The sequence below is a fragment of the Salmo trutta genome, chromosome 4, assembly GCF_901001165.1.
Source record: "Salmo trutta chromosome 4, fSalTru1.1, whole genome shotgun sequence".
In the NCBI taxonomy this organism is placed as follows: Eukaryota; Metazoa; Chordata; class Actinopteri; order Salmoniformes; family Salmonidae; genus Salmo; species Salmo trutta.
Window position 1 is genome coordinate 26,989,470 of NC_042960.1, and position 12,090 is coordinate 27,001,559.

At 48.1% G+C, this 12,090-nt stretch overlaps 1 protein-coding gene across 5 annotated transcripts in view; it reads right to left on the reverse strand.

Annotated features, from left to right (window-relative positions):
- Window positions 1–12,090, reverse strand: part of LOC115192178 (discs large homolog 1-like protein) — a 218,006-nt gene that overhangs the window by 148,052 nt on the left and 57,864 nt on the right. Inside the window, exon 1 of one of the 5 annotated variants that reach the window (XM_029750382.1) lies at window positions 2,863–3,131. The exons of the other annotated variants lie outside the window; for them this stretch is intronic. Coding sequence (XP_029606242.1) covers window positions 2,863–3,129 — 267 coding nt within the window. The 5' untranslated portion in view covers window positions 3,130–3,131. Of the gene's footprint in view, window positions 1–2,862; window positions 3,132–12,090 lie in introns of those variants that run through there. 5 annotated transcript variants of the gene reach the window in all.

The following is a 12,090-nucleotide window of genomic DNA, read 5'->3' on the forward strand; positions in this document are numbered from 1 at the left end:
GTGTGGTGTCAGGAAAATAACCTCACACTCAATGTCAACAAAACAAAGGAGATGATCGTGGACTTCAGGAAACAGCAGAGGGAGCATCCCCCTATCCACATTGACGGGACAGTAGTGGAGAAGGTGGAAAGTTTTAAGTTCCTCGGCGTACACATCACGGACAAACTGAAATGGCCACAACCGTAAGGCTCTCCAGAGGGTAGTGAGGTCTGCACAATGCATCAACAGGGGCCAACTACCTGCCCTCCAGGACACCTACATCCCCGATGTCACAGGAAGGCCAAAAAGATCATCAAAGACAACAACCACCTGAGACACTGCCTGTCCACCCCGCTATCATCCAGAAGGCGAGGTCAGTACAGGTGCATCGAAGCTGGGACCGAGAGACTGAAAAACAGCTTCTATCTCAAGGCCATCAGACTGTTAAACAGCCATCACTAGCATTGAGTGACTGCTGCCAACATACTGACTCAAATCTCTAGCCACTTTAATAATAAAAAATTGGATGTAATAAATGTATCACTAGCCACTTTAAACAATGCCACTTTATATGTTTACATACCCTACATTACTCATCTCATATGTATATACTGTACTCTATACCATCTACTGCATCTTGCCAATGCCGTTCCGCCATCGCTCATCCATATATTTTTATGTATATATTCTTATTCATTCCTTTACACTTGTGTGTATAAGGTAGTTGTTGTGAAATTGTTAGATTACTTGTTAGATATTACTGCACGGTCGGAACTAGAAGCACAAGCATTTCGCTACACTTGCATTAACATCTGCTAACCATGTGTATGTGACAAATTAAATTTGATTTGATTTGTAGACAGACACACACACACACGTCACATACGCACACACACAGCATTACTCTTTTACTATTGCTCAGCAGGTTCCTAATGCTGAGAGCCCAGGGCCCCCTGAGAGAAAGGGGTGGAGACACTTTAAACACAACATCCCAAACAAGTTGAACTGAACTTCACATTTAAGTGCCTTGGACGAGAACACAAACCTAGCTGATGGTCCATTAATCTCCATTATTAACTTCCATTCAAGATCTGGTTTACAGACTGGAAGACCTTCAGTAATGCTTAAACTGGGATAGACAGAGGTTGCCCCTGATACTGACACAGTCGTTAATCCCCCTGCCCTCCACCCACCCTAGATATGTAAGTGAAGGAAACTTCTAGCTCAAGTGATACACTGAGTATACAAAACATTTGATAACATAGACTAACCAGGTGACTCCAGGTGAAAGCTATGATCCCTTATTGATGTCACTTGGTAAATCCATTTCAGTCAGTGTAGATGAAGGGGAGGAGACAGGTTAAAGAAGGTTTTTAAGCCTTGAGACATTTGAGACATGGATTGTGTATGTGTGCCATTCAGAGGGCGAATGGGCAAGACATAAAATGTAAGTGCCTATGAACGGGGTATAGTAGTAGGTGCCATGCGCACCGGTTTGTGTCAAGAACTGCAATGCTGCTGGGTTTTTCACCCTCAATAGTTTCCCATGTGTATCAAGAATGGTTCACCACCCAAAGGACACCCAACAAACTTAACACAACTGTGGAAAGCATTGGAGTCAACGTGGGCCATCATCCCTGTGGAGTGATTTCGGTACCTTGTAGAGTCCTTGCCCCGGCGAATTGAGGCTGATCTGAGTAGCAACTCAATATTAGGAAGGTGTTCCTAATGTTTGGAATACTCAGTGTATAGCAACACCTCATAGTTTATATGCAGCGGTGATGCATCACTCTCATATTGTGGTTAATGAGTGTTCCTGCATGGCTCGGTTGGTAGAGCATGGTGCTTGCAACTCCAGAATTGTGGGTTCGATTCCCTGAACCACTCATACATAAAGATGTTGCAAGCGTGACTTAAGCCGTATTTATATTGTGACGTATTTCAGTACGTCGTCTTGCCACGCTTCTGAACGGACAAGTTTAGTGTTTGTAACGCAAGATGGAGGACAGCATGTCTCTCGTCAGAGATTGCACTTATTTTTGGAAGAGTTCCTCTGCCCAGTGTCTGTATTATTTTGCCCATCTTAATATTTTATTTTTATGAGCCAGTCTGAGATATGGCTATTTCTTTGCAACTCTGCCTAGAAGGCCAGCATCCCGGAGTCGCCTCTTCACTGTTGACGTTGAGACTGGTGTTTTGCGGGTACTATTTAATGAAGCTGCCAGTTGAGGACTTGTGAGGCGTCTGTTTCTCAAACTAGACACTAATGTACTTGTCCTCTTACTCAGTTGTGCACCGGGGCCTCCCTTTCCTCTTCCTATTCTGGTTAGAGCCAGTTTGCGCTGTTCTGTGAAGGGAGTAGTACACAGCTTTGTACGAGATCTTCCGTTTCTTGGCAATTTCTCGCATAGAATAGCCTTCATTTCTCTGAACAAGAATAGACTGCCGAGTTTCAGAAGAAAGTTCTTTGTTTCTGGCCATTTTGAGCCTGTAATTGAACCCACAAATGCTGATGCTCCAGATACTCAACTAGTCTAAAGAATGACAAAAGGGTTTTCCAATGATCAATTAGCCTTTTAAAATGATACACTTGGATTAGCTAACACAGCGTTTCATTGGAACAGGAGTGATGGTTGCTGATAATGGGCCTCTGTACGCCTATGTAGATATTCCATAAAAAAATCTGCCATTTCCAGCTACGATAGTCATTTTCAACATTAACAATGTTTGCACTGTATTTCTGATCAATTTGATGTTATTTTAATGGACAAAAAAATGTGTGTTTCTTTCAAAACAAGGACATTTGTAAGTAACCCCAAACTTCTGAACGGTAGTGTACCAACAGGGCTTCTCCCACGTTGGTCCCTGTGCACACACACATACCTGGGGTGGTTTCTCCAGTGACAGTGTGGCCCATGGGGTGTTATCGGACCACCAGCCACTCTGCCTGTGTGTGGCCCGGACCTTGGCCTTGCTCTTGGTAGGACTCTTCCTTACGCTGTCCCTCAGGTTGGTGAACTTTCCCCGGCTCTTAGACATGGAGGCGGGCAGCGTGCAGGAACTATAGTTTCTCTGGAGGCTCTGTAGGGGGAGTGGTTGCAAGAGCAGCGGGTGGAGGTTCAACGGAGGGGTGTTGGGCGTCTGCTCCATCTGGTGAGGATCATGGTGGTAGTGGTGATGATGATGCTGCTGGCGCTGTAGCTGCTGCTGTTGTTGTTGTAGTTGATGGTGGTGTATCTGTTGTTGTTGTTGGTCGTGTTGTAGTGCCTGCTGTTGGAGCTGCTGGTGGGGATGAATCTGTGGCTGTTGTTGGTGCTGTAGCTGCAACTGTAGCTGTTGGGGGTGTTGAATCTGCATCTGTGGTTGTTGGAGCTGCTGTTGGAGCTGGATCTGCTGCTGTTGGAGGTGTTGTTGCGGTCTGTGGATCAGACCCAGCTGGCTCTGGGTCTGCTGGAGCCTCTGTTGGGTGTGTTGGACACTCGGCTGGTTCTGGTTCCCCAGGGCCTGGTTCCCAGGCGACCTACCCTGCCCGGAGACGACCTTTCCTGGGCTGGGACTGCAACCCTCAGGGCTTCCGCAGCAGTACTCGTGATTATGGTAGTAGGTGGTCATGGCTGGGGCTTAGACGAAGATCCAAGGTAGGTCCAAGAAAAGATGTAGCAATGGTAGAGTTGGAGATGGAGATGAGGAGTAGGTACAGTAGAAAGCCTGGTATTCCTCTTCGGTCTCATGTAGCAGGCTAGCTAGTGGTGTATAGCGTGCTACCAGTGAGAGAGACCACAGCACAGCAGCACAGCAGAGATATCCAGTCTCCAGTCTTATCCTCTGGCTACAGCACAGATATATCCAGTCTCCAGTCTTATCTTCTGGCTACAGCCCCCTCTCTCCACTCTTTCTCACTCACTCTCTCTTTTTCTCTTCTGCACTGCTTCCCTCTCAGATCGCTCAGCATCTCTGCCGCTCCATCTCTCTTGCTCTATCTCTCTGCCTCTCACCCCTCTTTCCCTCTCCCTCGCTCACCAATTAATGAGATCCAGTGGGCACTGCACATGACAGCACACAGGCATGAATAATCAATGTGGAGCCGGGACTGTGATATGGAGATCAGGGCTCGTCGGTGGACAGTGGCTGACCCTCCATGCTCCTTACAATGGGAGGAGGAGTGTCATAGTTACCTGTCAAACTCACATCTACATTCACAGGCTTTTGTTTCTCTTTTCATGAAAGCATTAGCAGTGTTTCCCCTATATTCATTTTGAAGCAGTGGAGACTGCGCTATTGGCCACACCCCTCCCCCCTACAAAAAATTATTAAATAGAAAACGCTGACTAGTGAACGCTTCTAAAGTACGGGAAGTTTAACAGTGTGTGTGTGTGCGCATTTGGATGTGTGTGAAGAAGAAGAGCCCACAGTTTCTCCAGTGTGTCTGTCCTCCTGACGTCCATTCTTAGAGAGAGATTAATTTAGCCTGATACAATAGTGTTTAACAGGATGGAAGGCAACAGGTGACCAGTCATGACCAGCTGTGGGTCTACTCTGTATGACGACACAGAGACAACATGCTACAGCAGGCGCTAAGAGCTCAGAAGTGTGTCATCATGGATGTGGTACTGTACATGCTGTACAGAGAATGAAACTCTATAAGACAACTCTAGATTTGTTCCTGACATACACTCTGTACTAATTCTGCATATATTGGGTTGCATATCTCTAAAGGGTACACCATTAGATATAGAAATACATTAGATACATGATGTAGTACATTTCCTCAATGTACATTTAATATTTGTAAATCACAAGCATCTATGGGACAAACAATACCTCGGGTCATATGACCAAAGCAAAGACATATATGCTTGGTATTTCATGTTTATTAAAATTATATATAGCACTGTGCCCTTCTAGCAGTCATATACTAAAACTCTACAGTGCCTTGCAAAAGTATTCATCCCCCTTGGTGTTTTTCCTATTTTGTTACATTACAACATGTAATTTAAATGAATATTTCTTTGGAGTTCATGTAATGGACATGCACAAAATATTCCAAATTGGTGAAGTGAAATGAAAAAAAAAGTGTTTATGCTATGAAGCCCCTAAATAAGATCTGGTGCAACCAATAACCTTCAGAAGTCACATAATTAGTTAGATTGCACACAGGTGGACTTTATTTAAGTGTCACATGATCTCAGTATATATACACCTGTTCTGAAAGGCCCCAGAGTCTGCAACACCCCCAAGCAAGCGGCACCACCAAGCAAGCGGCACCATGAAGACCAAGGAGCTCTCCAAACAGGTCAGGGACAAAGTTATGGAGAAGTACAGATCAGGGCTGAGTTATAGAAAAATATCCGAAACTTTGAACATCCCACGGAGCACCATTAAATCCATTTTAAAAAATTGAAAGAATATGGCACCACAACAAACCTGCCAAGAGAGGGCCGCCCACCAAAACTCACGGACCAGGCAAGGAGGGCATTAAACAGAGAGGCATCAAAGAGACCAAAGATGACCCTGAAGGAGCTACAAAACTCCACAGCAGAGATTTGTGTATCTGTCCATAGGACCACTTTAAGCCGTACACTCCACAGAGCTGGGCTTTACAGAAGAGTGGCCAGAAAAATAAGCAAACAAGTTTGGTGTTCGCCAAAAGGCATGTGGGAGAGTCCCCAAGCATATGGAAGAAGGTACTCTGGTCAGATGAGACTAAAATGTAGCTTTTTGGCCATCAAGGAAAACGCTATGTCTGGCACAAACCATGGAACACCATCCCCACAGTGAAGTATGGTGGTGGCAGCATCATGGTGGTGGCAGCATCATGCTGTGGGGATGTTTTTCATCGTCAGGGATTGGGAAACTGGTCAGATTTGAAGGAATGATGGATGGCGCTAAATACAGGGAAATTCTTGAGGGAAACCTGTTTCAGTCTTCCAGAGATTTGAGACTGGGATGGAGGTTCACCTTCCAGCAGGACAATGACCCTAAGCATACTGCTAAAGCAACACTCGAGTGGTTTAAGGGGAAACATTTAAATGTCTTGGTATGGTTTAGTCAAAGCCCAGACCTCAATCCAATTGAGAATCTGTGGTATGACTTAGAGTGCTGTAAACCAGCAGAACCCATCCAACTAGAAGGAGTTGGAGCAGTTTTGCTTTGAAGAATGGGCAAAAATCCCAGTGGCTAGATGTGCCAAGCTTATAGAGACATACCCTTAAAGACTTGCAGCTATAATTGATGCAAAAGGTGGCTCTACAAAGTATTGACTTTGGGGGGGTGAATAGTTATGCACGCTCAAGTTAGTTTTTTTGTGTTATTTCTTGTTTGTTTCACAATAAAAAATATTTTGCATCTTCGAAGTGGTAGGCATGTTGTGTAAATCAAATGATACAAACCCTCCAAAAAATCTATTTTATTTCCAGGTTGTAAGGCAACAATTGCAACAAAATTCCAAGGGGGTGAATACTTTCGCAAGCCACTATAGGGCTCCAAGGCAGGTGGCATTAATGTGTGTCATGGCTAGCCCTCACCAGAGAAATTTGAACTGTTCACTTGTTCCATTGTAACGCACAGAGAGACACAGACAGGCTAGTACATGAGAGTCTTTATAAAGAGCTAACACTAGTGCTGAGGGCACTGAGAAAGAAAGAAAGAAATGAGAACTGTAACCCAGAGTAAGAAAGAATACGACTGAGTGAGAAAGAGAGACAATAGTGAGTGAAACAGAGAGACAAAGGGGACGACAGCAAATCAGGGTAAGAGAGAGAAGTGCAAGAGGTCTCTACTGTATGTGAAGTACTAACCCTATTGGCTATTTTATTCTGCCAGTTAAAGTGGCTACGAAGAATAGGTTAGCATCTCACCACTAAAAACACCACTCTGACAAAGGACAGCCGTGAAAGACCAGTAATTGCATTAAAAATAAAGGGAGGGGGGAGAAAGAGAAAGAAATGGACAAGGTGTGTCAGATATACTGGAAGTAGTGTACAGGAACCCTTCAAATACAATGACTGAAAAGAACATCTTCATGTGAATCTGTGTAAAATGTGTAATTATTAACCTAACACAAAGGCATGGCAAGCGAGGGAGAGATACACTTACTACAGGAATAACAAATAATGGACTGCATTTACACAGCATTTTCACCCAAGGTCTCAAAGCACCTTGTAAAGTATGGGGATAACCCAACCCAACCACCACCGCTGGATGGTTTCTGAAGCATACCAAGACTAAACACCAGGGTGCTCTTCAGGCCCACAAGGACCGGCACTCACACTAGCCTATAAGGATGAAGCTTCTCATAGACACTGATCTAAGATCAGTTTTGTGCTTCCCCTGCCGAATGGTTAGGATTAAGATTCAGAAAGGGTCAACTAATCCTAGATCTGTGCCTACAGGCAACTTCTACCCAGTGTGGCCACGGGGCGGCAGGTAGCCTAGTGGTTAGAGCATTGGGCCTGTAACCAAAAGGTTGCTAGATCGAATCCCTGAGCTGAGAAGGTAAAAATCTGTTGTTCTGCCCCTGAACATGGCAGTTAACCAACTATTCATAGGCTGTCATTGTGAATAAGAATTTGTTCTTAAATGACTTTACCTTGTCAGCTCGGGGATTCAATCTAGCAACCTTTCGGTTCCCAAGTAAACAATGTATCGTTTACACCCCACTGTGAATATGACGAATAAACCTTGATTTGATTGCAGCCAAGACTAACAAAATAACACAACAGGGTGTGTGTGTGTGTGTGTGTGTGTGTGTGTGTGTGTGTGTGTGTGTGTGTGCGCGCGCGCAACATACAGAGCAGATGGCTGATAGGGAGAAGGGAGCGCAGAGGAGGGTTATTATTTGATTGAGGTGAGCTGCCTTCTGGTGTTGGATACAGCATCACTGCCTAGCCATCGAAACTGCACCACCATGTGGGTGTAAACACGTGTGCCCAACACGCACCAGCACAACCCACAGCTAGCAGAGTCAAAATAAATAAACAATACAATACAAAGCCGGCATATCAGAGGAGAGACGAGGACCAGAGATGCCTTCTTGTCTGATGATGGTTGCAATGTAAGGTTATGTGTGGCCTCTGGGGGCTAGCGCTACTCTGATACTTCAAAGACTAAAACCATAGAGGATTACACAGACAAACTGACCAATTGAGAGAGGAGGGAGAGAGACAGACAAAGAAGGTTTGTCAGTGACATAGGTTGGAACAAAAATTCTGAACGGAACCACCATTTTTCCCAGGTTTATATTGTTCCTTTCTGTTCCTTTTGTAATCTGTGAAATCAACAGTTACATTTAGCTCATTCAGTTACTTCACAAATTAGTGCAGATAGAGCAGGCAAGCTAGTTTTTACATGCGTGATGGACAGACAAGTGTAGCCTATGGCGCAAGATGCAACTGACATTTTGCGAGTGGGGAGAGAGATAGCGAGGGTTGAGGAGGAGGCTTGAAGCACTGGGCATCTTGTTATGACATGCATTATCTGAATTAGGTCCAAAGAATTATACCTAGGAGGAGCGGCTTCTATGGAGCAACATTTAATGTCCTTTGAGCTAGCTAGCTAACAAGCTTAACCATTCTTCTCTAGCTAACTTGACTGAGTCAGGGCTTTGCATAGGAGCTTTGTTGCATTTTTCTGTGGGACTAGAAAAAATGCCTGGAACGTAAAATAATGTTATTAAGCAGTTCCCATGCTTTTAAAATAACGTTTCTGTTCCGGAACAGTATGGATCGCTTTCATTCCAGGTTCCGTTTCTGTTCCCTGAACTGGTTCCAACCACTGGATCCTTCAATATGAACCTGAGTGATAGAGTGATAAAGAGCTGTTGTAACCAGAGCAGGCGAGGAGAGGAGGTGCTGTCATTGGAGCTTAATGGACGCGTTGCTGAAAGGAGCTCACAAAGACTAAGCCTTTATTCTTTTGAAACTACAAATGACTTATAAATTAGCTGCCACCATTCACAGGGCCTCTGGAAATACACTAGCCCTGACAGTGGAGAGATATGGTCACGAACAGTAGCTAGAGATGCTAACGCTTATACACAAACTCCGACACACCCACGGGCACACACATGCACACAGAAGGTAATATATTCCCTCAGGTAGGCTACACACTAGACCCATCACCTGAGATAGATACAGGGGAGTATAGGGGATTCCTTCTGGGATAGAGAGAGAGGAGACAGTTTCACTAGAATAAACTACTTTCTCTCCACCAGGTTCATATTAAAGGATCCTGTAACGGCTGTCGGGAGAGAGAGTTGACCAAGGTGCAGCGGAGTTAGTGTTCATCTTGAATTTTAATTACAACGAAGAGAACACTACAAAAAATAACAAATACACGACAGCAGAACAGTCCTGTTGGAAATTACTCTAAACAGAAACAGAAACAATTACCCACAAAACCCCAACGGAAAAACAGGCACTTATGTGTGACTCCCAATCAGCAACAACACTCTACAGCTGTGCCTGATTGGAAGCCACATGGCCAAAATCAATGAAACAAACCAACATAGAAAAATGCACATAGAACGCCCACCCAATGTAACACCCTGGCCTAACCAAAATAAAGAACAAAAACCCCTCTCTATGGCCAGGGCATTACAGTAACCCCCCCCCCCCCCCTCCCCCAGGTGTGGACTCCGACCGCAAAACTTGACTCTGAAAGGGAGGGTCCGGGTGGGCCTTCTTACGGCGGCGGCTCAGGTGCGGGACGTGGCCTCTGCTCCACCCTCGGCGTCACCCTCTTAGGTGGTGCACCTGGCCGCGCCGAAGGTCTGGTGGGCGACCCTGACTGCGCCCGGCTGGCGGGCGGTGATAGCTGTGCCCGGCTGGCGGGCGGCGATGGCTGCGCCCGGCTGGCGGGCGACCCTGGTTGCACCCGGCTGGTGGGCGACCCTGGTTGCACCCGGCTGGCGGGCGGTGATGGCTGCGCCCGGCTGGCGGGCGGTGATGGCTGCGCCCGGCTGGCGGGCGACCCTGGTTGCACCCGGCTGTCGGGCGTCCCTGGCTGCGCCCGGCTGGCGGGCTTCCCTGGTGGCTCCGGCGGCACTGACCCAGGATTCACCAGGCTGAGGAGACATGTAAGAGGCCTGGCCCTTGGCGCTGGCACAGGACTCACCGGGCTGGCGGGCGGCTCTGACTGCTCCGGACAGGCGGGCGGCTCTGGCGGTTCCGGACAGGCGGGCGGCTCTGGCGGCTCCGGACAGGCGGGCGGCTCTGGCGGCTCCGGACAGGCGGGCGGCTCTGGCGGCTCCGGACAGGCGGGCGGCTCTGGCGGCTCCGGACAGGCGGGCGGCTCTGGCGGCTCCGGACAGGCGGGCGGCTCTGGCGGCTCCGGACAGGCGGGCGGCTCTGGCGGCTCCTGACTGGCGGGCGGCTCTGGCGGCTCCTGACTGGCGGGCAGCTCCTGACTGGAGGGCGGCTCTGGCGGCTCCTGACTGGCGGGCGGCTCTGGCGGCTCCGGACTGGCGGGCAGCTCTGGCGGCTCCGGACTGGCGGGCAGCTCTGGCGGCTCCGGACTGGCGGGCAGCTCTGGCGGCTCCGGACTGGCGGGCAGCTCTGGCGGCTCTGGACTGGCGAGACCCACTGGAGGCCTGGTCCGTGGAGGCGGCACAGGAGAGACCAGGATGGGGAGACCCACTGGAGTCCTGGTCCGTGGAGGCGGCACAGGATTCACCAGGCTGGAGAGATCCACTGGAGGCCTGGTCCGAGGAGGAGGCACAGGATAAACCGGGCTGTGGGGGAGCACTGGAGTTCTAGACTTTATGGTCTTTACCCATACTCCAGGCTGAATGCCCACTTTGGCCCGGCACGGGTGGAGCGCAGGCATTGGGCGAACTGGGCCCTCCCAGCGCTCCGGAGACACAGTGCGCAGCGCCGGCGCAGGATAACCTGGACCAAGGAGGCGCACTGGAGACCAGACGCGCTGAGCTGGCACCATCTGCCCTGGCTCGATGCCTGCACTCGCATGGCACTTGCGGGGGGCTGGCCTATAGCGCACCGGGCTATGCACGCGCATTGGAGACACCGTGCGCTTTACCGCATAACATGGTGCCTGACCAGTACTGCGCTGCCTGCCGTAAGCATGGGTAGTTGGCCCAGAATTCCTTCCTGGTTCCACCACACTCCCCGGGTGCCCCCCCCAAAAAATTTTTTGGGGCTGCCTCTCGTGCCTGTTGCGCTCCCTCTCCTCATACCAGCGCCTCTCAGCTCTCGCCGCCTCGATCTCCCACTGCGGGCGGCGATAATCCCCAGCTTGAGCCCATGGTCCTTTACCGTCCAGGATTTCCTCCCAAGTCCACGATTCCAGATAGCTCCTCTCCTGGTTCTTCTCCTTGCGCTGCTCCTTCCTCCGCTGCTTGGTCCGTTTTTGGTGGGTAATTCTGTAACAGCTGTCGGGAGAGAGAGTTGACCAAGGTGCAGCGGAGTTAGTGTTCATCTTGAATTTTAATTACAACGAAGAGAACAGAAGGATCCACCAAAGCAATCCCCCTGTGTTTTCCCTCCGTTTTACATGATACTCTGTTAAGAAACACTCTGTAGTTTGTGTATAAGTTTCCTCCCCAGAGATGTCCATGTCCTCACGCATTATTACAGTGCCCAACGATGATACAGAGAGCCATTTACCTCTCTGCCTTCTACCATTACTCCACTCCAGTCCACCACTTATAGAGAGACATACATCTCCAACACAACAGTCCATGTTACCTGAGAAAGCTTTCGAACACCACACTAGAAGAGATGCACTAAATATTACATAAAAAAGTACAATTGTTTCAAGTTTTCTACACAATGGACATACATCACATCATTCAATACTGCATGACCATACAGCTCTGTACATTATGTAGTCCTGTACAAATAATTGATTTACAGGAGATCTAGAAGAATAGAGCATGCTCCATGCACACACACACACACACACACACACACACACACTGCATGCACCAACCTGCACACACACACACAGACACACACGTGAGCACTACAGTAAATTCTTCTTCCCAGTGCCCTTCTCCATCCTTCCCTCTCTCAAAAGTCTCCATCCATCCCTCTCCATCTTTCCTCCCTCAGTAAAAGACTGTGAGGATGAATTTATGTTTATGCTAAGTGCCCT